This window comes from Thunnus maccoyii, chromosome 21 (assembly GCF_910596095.1).
Source record: "Thunnus maccoyii chromosome 21, fThuMac1.1, whole genome shotgun sequence".
NCBI classification, from domain to species: domain Eukaryota; kingdom Metazoa; phylum Chordata; class Actinopteri; order Scombriformes; family Scombridae; genus Thunnus; species Thunnus maccoyii.
The window spans coordinates 1,578,841-1,597,759 of NC_056553.1; the positions used below are offsets into that span (position 1 = coordinate 1,578,841).

General features: G+C 38.6%; 1 protein-coding gene across 5 annotated transcripts in view; it reads right to left on the reverse strand.

The window, feature by feature from the left end:
* The window catches only part of sugct (succinyl-CoA:glutarate-CoA transferase), a 121,484-nt gene that overhangs the window by 52,962 nt on the left and 49,603 nt on the right, over window positions 1-18,919 (reverse strand). Inside the window, exon 13 of one of the 5 annotated variants that reach the window (XM_042399772.1) lies at window positions 8,993-9,907. The exons of 3 other annotated variants lie outside the window; for them this stretch is intronic. In XM_042399772.1, coding sequence (XP_042255706.1) covers window positions 9,893-9,907 — 15 coding nt within the window. In that variant the 3' untranslated portion in view covers window positions 8,993-9,892. Of the gene's footprint in view, window positions 1-8,992; window positions 9,908-18,919 lie in introns of those variants that run through there. One more of the 5 variants, XM_042399770.1, reaches the window with a different exon arrangement.

The window sequence follows — 18,919 nt, forward strand, 5'->3', positions numbered from 1 at the left end:
AAATTCATGAAAGATGGTGGTTTTGTTTCATTAATAAAGTAAAAAACATCCTGTGTTGTGCTTCAAGTTAACTTTTTCTGAGAGTCTAAACATGATTATAAAAAAGTTGAATCATGCTTTAGTTTCTACCAACAGATATTAAAAACATGTCCTCAGTATATTGATAAAGTGGGAGCCATTATGTGTCCTTCAAAATGTGTTTGCTGTTGCTAATTAGTTGTATATAAATATGATTTTTTGGAGACATGATTGTTTTAAGGGGACGAGGACAGTAATCTGAGCAACAAATTCTGCAAACTCAACAATAAAATAAGCTTTAAAGTTCAAAAGTTTACACAAGGTCCACTCACTAGGTTTCCTAGAACTGAAAGGCCCAACTCAGTTTATTATGGAACAGATCTGCCTGGTTGAGATTTGGGTGAGATGGTGGTTTCAGTCTCACGGGTCAAAGATCACCTCCCTGCTACCATACTCTCTGATGCTTAGTGATATGGTAAATGGTAAATGGACAGTAGTTATATAGTGTCTTTCTAGTCTTCTAGAGCTTTAACACCACATATATGATATGAGATATAACGGATGTATCAAGTCAAGAAAAAAAGGATACGATTACTGTTGTGATCTTTGGGATGAGAACAGTCTCAGTTCAACGGGACACATCATGTAATTTGAAGGCAGAAATGATGAAAGTAAGTGAACTAAATACATCTATATCATGTGTTTAGTCTATATCTATGTAATCAATATTTTATAACGTCTGATCTGTCAGTGTGTAATGTGTTTGGCTCGTAGTGATGAACCTACAGAGAATTATCAGAGACTCTGCAGCTCCTCTCGGCTTTACGGAGCTTTATAGTGAGTTTCAGCTCATTGTTTATCTGTCCGGCTGCAACTTTACTGTTCTGGTTCACTCTCAGCGTCTCTCATAGCATCATTTTCAGAGAAAAAGCTGTAAAAAGCCGCTGTTTACTACCTGCTCAGCACCAGACAGACACAGTTAGCTGTAGACTAGCTGGTGAACATAGTGGAGCTATAAGAGAGTGAATATTGGACTTACATTCACCAGGAGGACAGAAACACGACTCCACATGAGTGATAATGTTGCTCCGTAACTGCTGGATGTGGAAATAAACAACTGTTTGCTAACAAGTTCAACATATCAACTTAAAGCTGATGACGAGTCAGAGTTCACTACGTGTTTCTGGTGAAAACTAGTGGCCAAAAAACCATCAGTTAATGAAGAGTTAACAAAGAAACGGTTTGATCCTGATCATTCTCGACAGGAAACATCAAACACCTAACCTCCTCCACGAACCTGCCCAGTGAGCAGCAGCAGCAGCAGCAGCAGACTGGCTGTACTGGTCTGCTCCCAGTATGAACATGTGGATGAAGCAGAGCAGAGCTCCATCAGCTCTCCCTGGATAAATAAAGTTTTAACGAGCAGCTGCTGCTGCGTCTCCCCACGCTCCTGTAACGAGCCGCTGTTGGCCGGCAGCCTGTAATCACAGCGTGACCTCTGACCTCTGACTGGGTCGCTCTGAACAATCAGACGGAGGAGTTGTGTGATCGTGTGAGAGTAACGTGTGATCACACCATGAACTCTGGATGATGTTATGATGATTAATAATTCTGCTTCACGTCATCCTCAGGAGGACGAAACTGAAACTGTGTTTGACTGATGAGAAGAAGATGAGAAGAAAGAAGAAGAATAACACTTTAACTTCCCTATTTAGCGTTTATAATCAGTATATAACCATGTCATAAATGTATATAACACACTACACTATAGTTACAAGCAGATATCAGGATATTTTTAGGTACTAATAAACTGAAGACATTTTATATTATTACTGCTTTTATGTGTGGCCACAGGAGGAGTTTTAGTTGTTGGGAAATAAACATTATCATGTGTTATAAACCATTTATTAACGAGCAGCTGGATGCTGCTGTTGGACCAGGATTGACTCCAAAGAGATGAAGAGTTGAGGCGGACTTTAACACCTGGACGTACCTGCTGGATTTATGACATCACAGCCAGTTTGGAGCCAATCCTGATCCAGTATGCAACTTACACAGGTGTGATGTGGAAACCTGAAGCCTCCAGTGCACTTTATATGTCTAAAAACGTGTGGATGGGATCTTTAAATGTTTTTATTCTGCTTATAGATGCTGATTGATTGTCCTGTGATTGAATGGAAACCAGTGGCTCCTGTATGAAACTATAAAACTGCAGTCTGTGTTTGAAAATGTGCACACTGAAGAGTTAAAACTTTGTTATGGTGCTTTACTGTGATGTTTTATATTAAGCTGGGAGATAAACCGAACACATGTGTGACTGAGAGCCGATGTACAAGAGGTAATTCAGGTACAAGTGTCTTCGGAAATAAACAGCTGAGCCTCTCCATCGATGGACACCAATTACTGTGAAGAGGGAACAGGTTGTACAGCAATGAGCTACAAGCACAGCACAGCCCCCCCCCCCCCCATCCTCTGAAAAAGATGGATGACAGGAAGAACACACAGCGCCATCACTCTTCCAAATCGCTGTGAAGTGTTCGTGATGTGCTGACAGATGAAGAAGTCTCGCTGTTATGAAAGTGCTGTTTGACAGACGGGAGGTTCATCTGACCTCAGAGATCAATCACAGATAATCTGATTTATACTCTTGTGTCAGGGAGGCTCAGATGTTTTTAGCTCTGCTGAGCTGACGGCCCCCCCCCCCCCCGGAAAAAAAAGAAACTAAACTTGCAGTCAGGCAAGTTTGTCGTCAAAGAACTGACAGTTTATAGCGAATGATTGCGGATAAATTTGACAGAAAAACAAACATGAACATTAGAGTAACATTACAAAAATTTGCTTTTCTCTGTTTTATATTTATTTTAGTCAGAGGGGAGAACAGGTTGTTTTTTTTAATTTTCAAACTCATCAGCCCCAACCGACGCTGACTCAAATGACATCACTTGAGGCAATTCATCAGATTTCACACAGCTCCTTCTGGAGACACAAACATCAATGTTTACTGCTCACAAATTAATCTAAAGGAATCAAACTGAATCCAAAATAAACAAAAAACACAAATAAAATAATAATAACAACAACAACGATAAGGAACATCCATAATAATCATCCACCTCTTACTGGTACAAGGTTTTCCTCCTGAACTCCCATCTTTCACCAAAAAAGTTGCAAATTTAAAGCTCTCTTCTTTAAACAACCGTTACAGTCGCTGAGTCGCTGATATCCAGAAACTCACTCGTTTCCTTCATGTCATTAAACAAAAGATCACGAAACTTAAAGAACAACGTGCAGTAAAAACAAACACCGGACAGAAAGCAGCGTTTTGACCCGATTCAATACGAAGAGGCGGAACATCAGCTCTGATCTGAGCACAAATTAACCTTCTTTTCTTTGATAAATTATACATTTAAAATGAAAACAGCAAAAGTAATTACTATTTATAAAATGAGGATAAACATTTATTTTCCAACTACAGACCGGGTTTATCTGCTTCCTCAATTCTCTACAATATTAGAAAAATTATTTGTTAAAAAGCTTCATTGATAAATACAATTTACTAAGTGATCACCAGGTCCACCTCATCAGCAGTAACAGAACTAGTGGAGGAAATATCAACAGATATACAACAAAGTCTGAACCCCGTTACCTGTGGGGTTCCTCAAGGCTCTGTACTGGGACCCAAACTGTTTACACTCTATATAAATGACATCTGTAAGGTGTTTGAATTATTAAAGTTTGTATTGTTTGCAGATGATACCTGTATATATCTCAATCCATTGCATTATTATATAAAACTGAATATATCTTGAACCAGAACTGGCTATACATGCTCTTATAGTTCCTTACATTACTTACTGGAGATATGGGGAAACACATATAAAACCAACACAAATCCAATTCTCATACTACAGTAGAGAGCTATAAGAGCTGTACATCATATGGATTATTATGAACCAACCGATGTACTATTTATTAACTCTCATGCTTTAAAATTCAGTGATCTGGTTGACTTTAAAACTGCACAAATCATGTAAACAGTAGAAAATAACTACCTGACTGTCTAGAGAGAGTCAGTATGGACTTAGGGGATATGTATGTTTAAAAATAAAGAATAAATGTATAACAGTTATAGAGGTTAATTAATGAATAACTGACAGAGAGTAAAAAATGTATGTACATTTTATGAATTTAAAAAAATGTTCAAAAATATCAGTAAACACATTTAAAAGTGAGGTATGAACATAACGGTGAATGAAATGTGTGAGTTTGTATTTCTGCACTATTGTTTTGTATTGTTTGTTTTTCATATGAGGTAAAAAGTGCAGACATAATAAAGCTTCAGCCTGCACCTCTTCAGCCAATAATGTTTCTGTCTTTGTTTGTTTGATCATTTTTTATGATTTATCGATGTATATGTGCATTCTTCTGTAACACTGTACAAGTTAAAGTACCAATACAGCAAAGTAAAAATTCTCCATTACAATTAAAAGTCCTGCATGAAAAACACGACTGCAGTAAAAGTACATAAGTATTATGAGCTTGATGTAGTTAAAGTATTGCAGTAAAAGTACATAAGTATTATGAGCTTGATGTAGTTAAAGTATTGCAGTAAAAGTACATAAGTATTATGAGCTTGATGTAGTTAAAGTATTGCAGTAAAAGTAGTGGTTTGGTCCCTCTGACTGATATATTATTATATATGACATCATTAGATTATTAATAGTGAAGCATCAGTGTTAGAGCAGCATGTTACTGTTGTAGCTGCTGGAGGTGGAGCTAGTTTACACTACTTTATATACAGTTAGCTAGTTTAGTCCAGTGGTTCCCAACCTAGGGGTCGGGGCCCTCCAAAGGGTCAGCAGATAAATCTGAGGGGTGGTGAGATGATTAATGGGAGAGGAAAGAAGAAAAAACAAAGTTCTGATACACAAATCTGTTTTCAGTTTTTGGACTTTTTCTCTAATCTTTGATTTTTGCTGAAATATTGGATCATTTGAACATTTATTGAAATGAAAGCATGTGAGAAGTTTAGAGGGAAAAATCACTATTTGGTGGAGCTGTTAACAACTCATAGACATGTGAAATGTGACCCCGACTACACACTGCTTTTTGTAAGACGTCAAAAGCCAAAAAGGTTGGAAACCACTGGTTTCATCTTTAACAATGTGTTGTATTTTAAAAGCTTGTTATATTATCCATTGTGTCAAATCTCCATCTGAAAAGTAACTAAAGCTGTCAAATAAATGTAGTGGAGTAGAAAGTACAATATTTCCCTCTGAAATGTAGAAAGTAGCATCACATGGAAATACTCAAGTAAAGTACAAGTACCTCAACATTGTACTTGAGTGAATGCACTTCTTCCTATTCCACAGCCTGAACATATCTCCTCTTATTACATATGTTTGGAGATCCAGGAAATATTGAATTACCGGGTTATGAACAACTTCACTCTGAGGGTATAAAACTTGTTAGACAGAAAACGCCTAGAAACACACGCTGAGGTAGAAAATACCTGCAGTTTACCTTTTAACTGGGACACATTCTCCAACACAGACACCAACAACACAACAGCACAAAGTATCTTCTACCACTACAGCTCAAATACGAAAGCTTCCAAAATAAGGTCAGAGGTTGGGGAGATATCTGCTGCATGTGTTCTGCGATTACATCTTGACCTTCAATAACCTTTCCTTCAAAGACTTCTGTTAATCTTTTTCACAGATGTGTTTCTGACGTTCATGAAGTCTGTTGGTTCACTTCAGTGCTGATAATGTAAGATAAATATTCAACATTTGAATTCCTGTGACGTTTCTGGAACGTTGAGTCAAATCTGCTTTAAAATAGAAATATAGTTGATGACAGATGGATTCGATTTGATGAGATAAATTTCTTTGCCCTCTCTCTGTAACTCACTCCGATCCTCCTTCAAACATTATTGGGATAAAATAAAAGACTCTCTTTCCAAAACACACACATAGAGAGATGTGGTGTTCTTCACAGACAGTTAGGAAGAGGAATAAATCCCTCATTCTGTCCAGCACATGATGAGAGCTATTAGTCGCAAGAGACGGCGGCGGGCTGGAACGGCTCCTCCTCTAATTGAGTTTCAAGAGTCTTCACGGATGGAGAGAGAGAGACAAATGTGTTCAGGTCATTACTCTTTCAGCAGACACTGTGAGGCAGTAATCACCGGCGGAAACAAAACCGCTGGAATTACAGGGATTCAAGAGCTCTCATAAAAACACAGAGACTAACCAGGTGGGACTCCGGCCAAAAAAATGTCTGTCAGTCATTTCTGGAGGGATCTCAGTCACTGTGGTGCTCACGCAGAGCTCAGAACAGTGGAAATAAAGCAGAAACATTTAGAGTTTTTGTGTTTTCTGTGTACGTGCTACAGCAGAAAATCCTCTTTTTCCCCGCATACAATTATTGGAAAAAATGGTGAAAATATTTTCTGAGCATCATAATCTCTACGAAACGACTCCTTTTATGATCAGAATTTGATCAATTCAGTCCAGTAACATTTGGAAGGTGTGGAGGAGCTGTATGTAGAACTGCAACAGTTAGTCGATTAATCAATTACTCAATCGACAGAAAATTAATTGGGAACTTTTTTTTTTATAATCAATGAATCATTAAAGTCATTTTTCAAGCAGAAATGCTTGATTTGATGAAGAATTGGCTGCTGCTCAGAGAAAACAAGATAATTTTGGGTTTCACAGGCATTTTTCAGTGTTTTCTGATGTTTTATTCACCAAACGACTAATCAATTAATCGAGAAAATTATTGACAGATTAATCTATAATGAAACAATCCCTAGTTGCCACCATAGCTGTATTATTACATTATTTTACGTCATTCATGTGTGACTTTTTCGGGCGTCATCTTTGAAGGTGGTATCCAGTTCTCCTTAATACATCAATGTTAGATATAAAACACCTTCAATCAAATTTGAAAGCTGTTGGACATAATTCAAAATGGCGGAAAATCACATGACCTGAGAGGATGGATTCCTGTTCCCACATGATGCGACCTTCAGTGCTTGGACCCCCTAATTAAGATAAAGTTAAGACAAGAAAATAAAAGACACAAAAACACAGTAGAGAGATACGGAAGAGGATTAGGGCCACATGTGAAAAACTGATCAGAACTCTAATAAATTTTTCATGAGGCCCTAATCCTCTTCTGTAGAGAGAAGACAAAAAGATGATGAAAGACAGTAAAAAGACATCACATCACATAAAAGCAAGTCTATAAAAACAGGTTTTAACAAGTGATTTAAAAGAGGTCAGCAAGCCTCATCTCCTCAGGCAGGTGAATTCAAAGCCGAAGGATCCTGACGGCAAAAACTTGGTCACCTTTAGATTAAAGCCGTGACTTTAGAACCAGAGGGGTTCATATGGGGTCAACATATCTCTTATGTTTGGAGCCAGACCAAAACGTGCTTTAAAAATGATCAGTAAAATCTTAAAATCAATTCTAAATTAAACAGGGAGCCAATGGAGAGAAGCCAGGACCGGGGTGATGTCATCTGTTAAAACCAGCTGCTGCATCTGAACTAGATGGAGGCGAAAGAGTGACTTTAGGTTTATGCCAGAAAGGAGGGAGTTACAGTAGTCTGGTCTTGAGAAGATAAATGCATGAATAAGTTTTTCCAGGTCACTGTATGCGAGCGTTTAATTCTGGAGATGGTTCTCAGTTGAAGGAAGCAGGACTGGACGACTTGTTTTTTTATCTGTGGTTCAAAGATCTGAGTCAATAAGTATTCTCAAGTTTCTGATCACGGGCAGATAAGGGACCAAGGTCACTCTCAATGAGACCCGGGTTTTGGGGACTAAACAATATGATTTCTGATTTTGAGCTACTGAGCTGAAGAAAATTTTGTGCCCTCCAACAGTTGATATCACTGAGACAATCTACAAAAGCTCCGTTAATAAGATTTAAAGACTTATAGTAACTTTGATATCTGCTGCGTGGGTGTTGATTGACAGCTCGAGTCAATTGTTGCAATACTTCACTACGTTTAATGTGACTTGATTACGATACCTGCCCTGTTAGCACAGTTTAGCTAAAGTAGCTAATGTTAGCCCAAGTGTGTAGCACTTGGTGTTCCCAGTAAGCTAGCGTTAGCTTGGGTCTGAAGTAGCGGTTCGTGTTTCCAGAGCATGAAAGGAAGGTCCTGGCTCCGAGCGGAAAAGATGGTGCCAACCAGAAGCTGCAACTCTGGGCTTCAAACTGGCCCCAATGAAACCAACGGGCGACATCACACCTCGCTACATCCATCTTTAGATACAGACTGTGGTTGTCAATCTTATACCACCTACAATCCATCCCACAAATTGGCCATTTTGCTAAATTTGGTACATTTAAGTCTCATTGTTGATTGATCAGGTTGGCTGTCAAGAGTAAAAAAGTCGTGTTCAAATCCACCAGCTGGCTGACTTCTTACTGTGCGTAATTTGCATGTTCTTTCTGTATCTGTGTGAGTTTCTTCCAACAGTCCAAAGACTTGCAGGTTGGATTAACTGGTAGGTAATTGGATCATAGATGGATGGATGACAGCTGATCAAATCATTTCAGATCAGTAATGAGTATTGTTGGAGGTAGAGATCTTCATGGGTCGAAACCAAAAAGTCCCAGAAATGCAGGAAGACACAGACCGGATCGCCATCGATTTCACAGCTGATTGCTATTAACAAGTCTAGTTAATTTACAAGTTGTCAAAACAAAACTTTGTCTCTTACCTAATGTAATGTTAGTAACCGTTTACCCTGTGCATATAATCTGTCCTACTTGCAAAGAAAGTTGGTAAAATACATCCAGGTTTCCTGTTATTCCTTGCTTGCTGATTGAAACAGCATGGCTAATTCACTCGTTATTTCAGCTTAAAAGTCCACTCGCTGTCACGGTGACAGATGACAAATGCGACTCGTTTAGAATCAGCTTTGCAGTTTTATTGCATCTAGCATAATAAAGACAACTTTGACCATTTGCCCTTTTGAACTATAATAATGATTGCTTGTTCATTGCCATGACCGCTAACGTTAGCATTGCTAATTTGCTACCATCTGTGCTCTCTGAGACAAGTCTGACATCTGCTCTCTGACCCTTCGCCTCAGGTCACTGGGTACCACCTTCAGGCCACAGATGCACTTTGCAGTTTGCCTGCAGTTGCACTACACAAACACACACACAGCACTTCCATTATGATCAGCGCTGCCTGATCTTGGATCCACTCGGGTATTACACATAATATTAAACAGATCCAGGACCCGCAGCAATGGAACGGGACCCAACCCAGACCCGACTGACTATATAAAACATGGATCCGAACCTCTAAGAGTCCCAGGTCAGGTCTTGGGTCCTAGGGTTCGGGTGGACCCGTGAAGACCTCTAGTTGGAGGTTGTGGAGCCTGTTGTTCATTCAGGCAGACACTCAGTAAACAGACAGTCATGTTCCTGTAGTTTGGGCGGTTTGGAACAAAAATGACGTCAGCACAGCTTCATCTCTCCTCTCGGGGGTTTTTAGGTGGTTTGGAAGACACCCACCCCTCCTCTTCCTCTTCTCTGAAACACATTTCTCTACCAGATAACTGGTCCTCGTCTGTCAAGCGCTGAATTACTGCGTTATCGGAGGGAGCGCTGAGTCAGCAGGGAGAGCTTCTCATAACTGTGGCAGGTGGTGTTTGGATGAACAGCAGCATTTTTTTGTAATGGACTCAACAAGGAAAAAAGGATGAAAGCCTGGACCTCTTCTTTGAAAGAGTCATAACTTCCTGTTGAAACTGCTCTACCAAATGACTTTGAAAGGATGTTATCAGTCTGCTTCTGGGTGGGAAAGCCATCATGCGGGAGAGAAATCACAGCCTGCAGCTCACATGGCAGAACCCTGCAGATGATTTATGCATTTAGAACTCAAAACGATGAATAACATACTGGATCAACAAAGTCCATTTTGATAAAATTCTGACAAATTTAAATGGAATGTAGACTGGCTCATATTTGTCTCAAATCTCTCTAAAGAACAATGACATTTGATTTATTTTTAACTGGCATTTTTCAAAAAAATCCCTTATTTGAGCTGCCAAATGAGTATAAAGGAAAGTTTTTGATATGTCTAGCAACGATTAGTTGATTAATTAGTTGCCAACTATTAAATTAATCTGCAAGTATTTTGATAATTGTTTAATCGTATTGAGTGATTTTTTTTTAAGTCAAAATTCTCTGGTTCCAGTTTCTCAAATGTAAATATTTTCTGGTTTCTTTAATCCTCTATGAGAATAAACTGAATATCTTTAGGTTGTTGACAGTTGAGGACGTCATCTTGGATTTTGGGAAACACTGATCAATATTTTCACCATTTTCTGACATTTTATAGATCAAACAACTAATCAATTAATCAAGAAAATTAATAATAATGAAAATAATTGTTAGTTGCATCCCTAATGTACATGTAACTTAATCTCTTGTTTGTTTCTGACTACAGTTCATTCTTGACTGAGAAGACCTCCAAACCCAGAATGTATATATATGTAAATGTTAAAGTTAAAGAGCCCCTCCTCCTTCATTTCTTCTTCTGTGGTCCCTACTATAAATCCCTTTTACTCCCTTCCCCTCTAACGCTTTGCACAATTCTCCTGTGGGAGAGGTGGATGTTATTTCTTTTGGCCCATTCATTATCCTAATCCCTCGTTATTTCTCATATTTTTTTGTTTATATTTTTGTTTCCCACAATGCTACGTCTGTCTTCACCTGTCAACATATTGATTTCAATGTACCAGCACTAGAAAAATAGTTGTTTTTGTTTGTCAGAATAAACAGAAGTCACGATATCTTTCCTGTCTAATCAACTTAACGCAGAAGACACTCAGATATATACATACTATACATACAGAGCCACATGAGGGACTTTTAATGGAAAACTCCAATGAAAATCTATATTTTGTGTATCAAAGTATCTCCATGAATGAGTAGTTTCAGTGTATTATCTGTCAAGTTTGGAGCTTTTTATCCTGACATTCCCCGATGCTGACAGATGAAGAATATTTCCTGTTATATGAAATATTAAACTCTGTTAAATATTATTGTTAGTTGCAACACTAGTGTCAAACAGATTCATTGTTACAGTAAAAGACAGCTCAGTTCAGACCGTCTGACTTTCTTCACAAGGAGGAAAAACACCATAAAGTCTCCATCTGAATGAATTTGGGGTTTAAATATGATCAAATAAAATATGTAACTAAAACAAACTACTGTCCAGCATATCATCATCATCATCATCATCATCATGAAAGATGTCTTTTGCATCTACTTCATGTCAGAGTGTTTCCTCTTTATTTCTGTCACAGTGCAGAGCTGCTCTGATGGATTCATATTTTCTAATTGTTTCAGCTCTTCTAATCAGTCCCTCCCCCTCCAGGGTTTCATGGTGTTTTTTGTTTATGATAATTGCAGCCATAAATGCTAGATTTTGCAGCAGCTTCTGTCAAAAATTGCAACACAATTTGTGATGTTTTATGCGCTGTTTTTGTAGTAACATTGCAGGAATTGGGGAAAATTGCGAGCAAAGGAAAATAATGTGATTTTTAAAAAACTAGTACCAATGAAGAGTCACATATAATGACTTCCTTGGATAAAAAGCATCCTGCAGATCACAGAAACAACTATATTTTCAGTGCTGGTGTTTAATGTGTTTTCTGAACATGAGAACCATGGACTCATCAACATCAGCTTGTATTCTTCTGACTAACTGAATCAAACCTCATTTGGGAACATTTGGGAATGGTTTTGCTCGTCTATGGCATCATTTTTGTTGGCAGGTGAGATTTGTCCATCTTCCACCTGAATGCACCTGAATCCTTGCTGAACGCTGCGATGATGTCAGTTAGCACCACACCAAATGACACGATTGGTCCAAATCACAAGCTTCTATTGATTTGGACATTTCATGTGGAAAGTCGAGGTAATTTAGCAAAAGTTTCCTGGCGGGACTGTCTAATACGACTTCTGACACTGATAGATGTGTCAGCTGGTTTCTGATTCTTCTTTTCACTCTTTGGGAACATTTTTGTGAATGAAACTCGCCCACAAACGCGGTGGAACAGGTCGCCTTATATGGATGTTTTAGGGGCGTCGATGATGCTAACGATGCCAATTTTAACCAATTTCAGCAAAGTTCACCTCATGAACAGGTGACGTTCATCAGGCTGAAGGAGAGTTTGTTACGTTAAGAGAGTTTGTTGGATCCAACTCAAACAAACAAACCTCACAGAAGAACATCGGAGAGCTTTAGGAGAAGAAAATGTTCTTGCATGAGGCCCAATATCTCATTTTCTGTTCCTACACAACTCAAAACAACTGAAGTCAAGTTAATGACTCTAAAGTCACAAGTATTGTGGCAGTAAATGTGTCGTCAAATCAACCAGAGGTCATAGTTATGTGCTTTACGTTGAAACTATAATTACGCTATCAATCATTTTCATCAATCCTTCCCACACGTCCACACTCATCCATTTGGCCCACCACACATACAGACCAGATATATATTTCCCCCGATTTGCGTTCAGCTGTCAGCTTGTGGCTCATCGTGGTTATCCGGGAACAGACGGGTTAGGGTCTACGTGACCTGCAAGAAGCTTCAAGTCTGTCAGTGAGACTTTAAATCCATCTCATCCCAAGAAAAATAAACCCCAACATTATTTAATATCTGTTGAGAAAGAATCCAATCTGTCAAAGCTTCGGGAATGTTTCCTCCTTTCACAAATGTGGTCATCCATCGCCTTCTGTACTCGGTCCTGCCTCTGTGTGTTTGTGTTTCTTCTTCTCTGATGGATTTCTCCCCGTTTGATTATTAAACATTGGTTTTGAAATGGTGGCTCTAGTACGAAGCCTCAACTCTGACTGTGAGGGACAGATACCAATGCAATGTGGCGTGACGTCTGCATTCAGCCAGTTATCTATGGAAAGTGACATAACCACATGGCGCAACATGGTGTGATGTCGACATTTGGCCATACGGTGTGAATTAATCTGTCAAATGATCATTTAGTTTTTTCATTCATTGATGAAAAATGTAATACATTTTGTCATAAGGTCTAGTTTTTGTGGTTAAATTAACACTTGTGTTGTGATGTCTACATTATCCACTTGTGTCGTGACCTGTTGCATAATGATTTGACCTAATTAATGTGATGCAACATGGTGTGGTGTGATGTAGGGCTGTTATTTGAAATTTATACTTTCCTTCAAATGTGAGGAAAAATTAAATATTCCAACTGTAATGACCTGTTCAAATTTAAAATTGACAGTTTATAAGCGCTACAGACCGTCTGAAGTAGTTTGCCATCTGATCCAGCAGAGGGAGTTCAGCTTGACCTATTGCATGCTCTTTGACCAATCAGTAAACTAAGCTAATAAATATAAACGGAGAAGAACATTAGCTAGCAAAGCTGTGCTACTTGGATAACAACACATGGAATGGAATGTATGGTAAGTATTTTGGGGGTAACACCGTAGATGGCAAAATTACCAACAAACATGAGACTGTTTTCCAACTTTGTAAAATGCAGTTGCTTTACTCTAAAAAGACAACATATCTGAGGACTCAGCAGCTAGCTTAGCACACAAGTGAGGCAACGGAGACATCAAACAAGTGGAGCAACATCAACTCTACAACCTCGTCTGAACACAGTGCAGCTGTATGACACCACAACGGAAAACATAAAGACTTTACTGAACAGTAAGACGCTCTCTCTGACCGTTGACGGATGGACGTTGCTGGCAGTATACATGATGATGACAGTCACAGCAAACTGTATCTCAGACACATTACGGTGTACGGATTGTGTTAGTTCAAATTCGGTCAAACTTTTTGAAAAAGTGACAGCCCTAGTGTGATGTGACGTGACATCTGTATTTAACCAGTTATCGACAGGAAGTGATGTGACACCGCATGGCGTTATACGGTGTGACAGGACCTGATGATATATGACGTGGCATGATGTAATGCCTCATGAATTCATCTTTCACAATATAGTTTAGTTTTTATTCACTGACTAAAAATGTAATCAAAGTAATCAAAATTCAAAGGTCACTTTTAGTTTTAGTTTCTTATTTGTCATGAAAAAAGGTTTGCCAATGAATATTTTCATCAAGGTTTTGTCTACGAAATGAACACTTGTTGTCTTGTGATGTCTACATTTAGCTCATTATACACTTGTTATGATGTGACACATTGTAAACGTTCTCAAAATGACATAATTCACGTGACATGGCTGTGCTTTGACAGGATGTGAACATACATATATATATATATATATATATGTGTGTGTGTGTGTTCTATATTTGGACATTTATCAACATGTCACGACACGGTCACATGTCACATCTATAGTTGGCCAGTTATCAACAAAAACATAATCATTTACCATGTAGAACCGTTTTTGTTTGGTCTGTTGAATCCATTGATGTGAGTGGCCTTTACTGTATAATGTCATCAAGCATTCCTAAAACTCTAGATTCATAGATTCAAAGATTTCCCACCTCTCCCCAGAGCTCACAATTATTTATCTGAATGTCTGAATATGAACCTCTGAGGGAAACTAGATCATTTCAAGTACGGCAGGCCTTCAAGCATTTAAAAGATGACTCCAGACTAGTTGAACCTTTCCACGGTCTGATCCATCCCTCCATCTATCGCACAGAGACAGAAATACCGTCACGCTTGATAAATACAGACAAAAGCTGACGTTTAAGTGCTGCCTTTTGTCTTTCCATCACCATTATGTGTTTATCTGGCAGCTTGAAGTAAAGCCGTAGGGATACTAAAGTTTTGATTTCATTGAGCTCAGAGGAAGCTTTCCGTCTGTCCTGACACCTTCAGTCCCTCCATCCAACCTTCGATCCAGCCCGTGTTCAGGGAGTGTTTCCCAAGAATGTGAATGGAGGCTTGCTTTGCTTTCCAGGAGACTGTGTGAGGTCCTCATGACCTGGGAGTGGGAGTTCAGTGGAAGAGTGACGTCTTCTGCAGCATCGTTTTTATGGGGATTCTACATTATTTGACAGTTTCCAAACAGTAATAAAAGGTCATTTGTAGAGCTTGTGTTTAAACAAAGACACAAAGTGCTCTGAAGATGACAAAAAGACTTTATTTCAAAGACAAAATGAAGGAAAGGTAAAATAACTATGAGATTGTTGTAGCTCAGAGTTAGAGGTTTAATTCCCTAAGAAAAGGCACCAATATTACCACAGGAAGGACTTTAGTTCCCTAGAGCAAGGCACAAATGCTGCCAGGATTAGAGGCTCAATTCAAGCCAACACTTCCATCATTAATGGATCATTTCTCTATAGCAAGTCTCTAAAAGTGCCATGGTTTGAGGTTTAATGCCCTTGTGTAAGGCAGTATCTATCACTGCAAGGGTTGGAAGCCCAATTCTTTAAGTCCCTATTTAGCTCTCTAAGACCAAGCGCAACATCACAACAGTGAAAATCAATTTTCTGTTTAGGCCAATGGATAAAGCAAATCACTAACACTGCTAGGGTTAGAGGTTGAATTCCCAAGAAAAAGGCAGTGCCACGGTAAGAGCTTTACTTCCCTTGGGCAAGGCACTAATGCTGCCAGGAATAGAGGCTCAATCTTTTTTAGAAAAAACAGCCAACACTTCCAAAATTAAGGGACCATTCATCAAAGCAAGGCTCTTAAATTGCCATGGTTAGACGTAAAATACCCTTGAGCAAGGCGGTGATATGAGCACAAGTAAATATTACTGCTAGAGTTGGGGGCTCCATTCCCAGAGTCCCTGTTTAGCTCTATAAGACCAAGAGCAAGGCACCAACATCACAACAGTTGAGTTTTTCTGTTTAGACCAATGGATAAAGCAAGGCACTAATGCTAAGTTATAAGTTGAGCATAAGGTTCAATTCCAAATGAACACTAGCTAACGACAGCGCTGATGGTTGACTTCCATAAAGCAAGGCACCCAAACTGCCAGGATTAGAGGTTAAAATCCCTTGAGCAAGGCAGTGGCTCTAGCACAAGTACTAGCACTCCACACCAAGGTGGAGCTTGGTGCTGTTTGGTGGTTCAGTTTAGCCCACAGGGGGTGTGAGCAAGGCACAAACATCCGAAATTAAATTTTCTGTTTAGGCCAATGGAGCAAGGCAGCACCAATGTCAGGGTCAAGGGTTCAATTCCCAGATTAGCTGTGTATTTCAGAGCACTAGATGATCCTGACAGGGTTGGAGGTGAAATTCTTTGATTCCCTGTTCAGCTAGGGACAGAGCAAGGTACTAGCGCTGCCAGAAGTGGGTGGTTTAAGCCTGAAGAGTGGCTGATTTATCTGATCTTACATGTTAGGTATCCACTTCAGAGGCTGCTTAGGTTCCAGCTGGGATAAATCAAGCGCACCTCCAGTAGTCAGGATATTAAAGCCATATTTAGCTGGATATTTTCTGCAGGATCTGGCTGCTGACCAGACGACATGACAGATACATGGACGGAGGGTTTGTAATCATAAAAACAAGGTCGGTTACTGCTGAACTCTTGGGTGGGAGACAGAAAGACTAGAGCAACAAGAGGGCAGAGAGAGAAGGAGGAGACAGTGAAAAGGTAAAAATAACGGCGAGAACTTCAACATGTGAAAATGTGAGACAGACGAGTGAAAACAGTGACAAAGTGAAATAAAAGAGGAAAACAAATAAAGTGGTTCAAGACTGAGAAGCAGGAGAGAGGGACGGATAGAGAGATAAGATAAGAAAAGAAAAGAAAAGATGAGATAAGATGAGAAAGAAAGAAAGAAAGAAGGAAATAAAGAAAGAAAGAAAAGAAAGAAAGAAAAGAAAAGATGAGATAAGATGAGATAAGATGAGAAAAGAAAAGAAATAAAGAAAGAAAGAAAAGAAAGAAAGAAAAGAAAAGAAAGAAAGAAACAAACAAACAAAGAATGAAAGAAAGAAAAGAATAGAAAGAAAGAAAGAAAGAAAGAAAAGAAAGAAAGAAAGAAAGAAAGAAAGAAAAGAAAGAAAGAAAGAAAGAAAAGAAAGAAAAGAAAGAAACAAACAAACAAACAAAGAATGAAAGAAAGAATGAAAGAAGGAAAGAAAGAAAAGAATAGAAAGAAAGAAAGAAAGAAAGAAAGAAAGAAAAGAATAGAAAAGAAAGAAACAAACAAAGAATGAAAGAAAGAATGAAAGAAGGAAAGAAAGAAAAGAATAGAAAGAAAGAAAGAAAGAAAAGAAAGAAAGAAAGAAAGAAAGAAGGAAAGAAAGAAAAGAAAGAAACAAACAAAGAATGAAAGAAAGAAAGAAAGAAAGAAAGAAAGAAAGAAAGAAGAAAGAAAGAAGAAAGAAAAGAAAGAAAGAAACAAAGAAACAAAGAAACAGAAAGAAAGAAACAAAGAAAGAAAGAAAGAAAGAAAAGAAAGAAATAAAGATAGAAAGTCAAATCTAAATATTATGTTCAATAAATAAAAATAAAATAAATAAAGAGGAAGAAAAAAATAAAGAATAAATATTAAGGTAGTGCATCTGTAGATGTGGATGTAGTAGAACAGATCAGTGACGGGTTGAAAGTGACACTTTATATTAATATTGAAATGATAAAATGATGGAACGACGGCGGCAGCGCTGATAGCAGAGGAAAACAGATGGGATGAAGATACTGCTCCCTCTACAGATACTGAACTCAATGTGGAAAGTGAATTATTTATTACCCGTATTCACTTTAAGCCCGTAGAAGGTTACATGATGAAATGTTACATGTTATTGTCCCCACTGAAAGGGTTTATTGGTGATCTTCCTGCAAAGGGAGCAGTTATAGAGTCTGATGGTCTGAGAGAAAAACAACAAAAACAAAGGAGTGGAAAAAGAAAAACACTAGTGAGGACAGAACAGAGAGAAAGGCTGAAAAGACAAATGTGGTGATGAAGTGTGAGCGCTCCACAAGGGAAAAGTCTCTTTACTTTCTGCAGAAATCATTTTTACATTTTTTATCCCGAACCTCTCTGATGTTTTTTCTGTGACGTCGGTTTGTATGAGTCGGATCCAACAAACTCTCTTAATGTCATGAAGTAACTCTTCGTACTCTGGTTTCAGCTCAACAAAATGATTGATAGCATAATTATAATGTTAAAGTAAAGCACATAACCATAACCTTACAGTCGTTAATTTGTCCTCAGTTGTGTTTACTCGTGTAGGAACAGAAAATGAGCTACTGGGCCTCATGCAAGAACGCTTTCTGCTCCTGAACCTCTCTGACTTTTCTCCGTGAGGTTTGTTTGTACGAGTCGGATCCAACAAACTCTCCTAAAGTCACAATCTCTTTATAAATCTCTGGTTTCAGCCTGACGGACGTCACCTTTTCATGAGGAGATGAACGTTCATGAGGGTCGATGCCCCCTAAAACATTTCTGCTCCATTTGTGGGTGAGTTTCATTCACGAAAACGTTTCCAAAGAGTGAAAAACGTAGAATTTGAGGTTTCTGCTGTCAGAAACCAGCAGACATATTTATCGGTGTCAGTAGTTTTATTAGAGGAGCTGAAACTATTAGAAAACATGAACGTCTTTCTAAAGCAAAGCGCTCTGTGACTAATATGAGAGGCGGTCATGTGACCTTCACAGAGATATTAGAGGAGAGAATATTACAGCCTGCAGTAGCTGATGTTACACTGTCAGCGGTAACACAACATGATGCTGTGTGTGATGACAGAGAGAAGTTTCCTAGAAACTACTGATATGTAGAAGCTGCTGCGCTAAAATATGCCAATAAAAACTATAAAATATAAAAACCGTCTTGGTAAATTTACAGCCATGATGATGATACAACAAGTCGTCCACATGAAATGAGCAGATATGTGGTTTGATCATGTGACTCCACAATGTCACATAGGAGCGTTTTCTAATCTG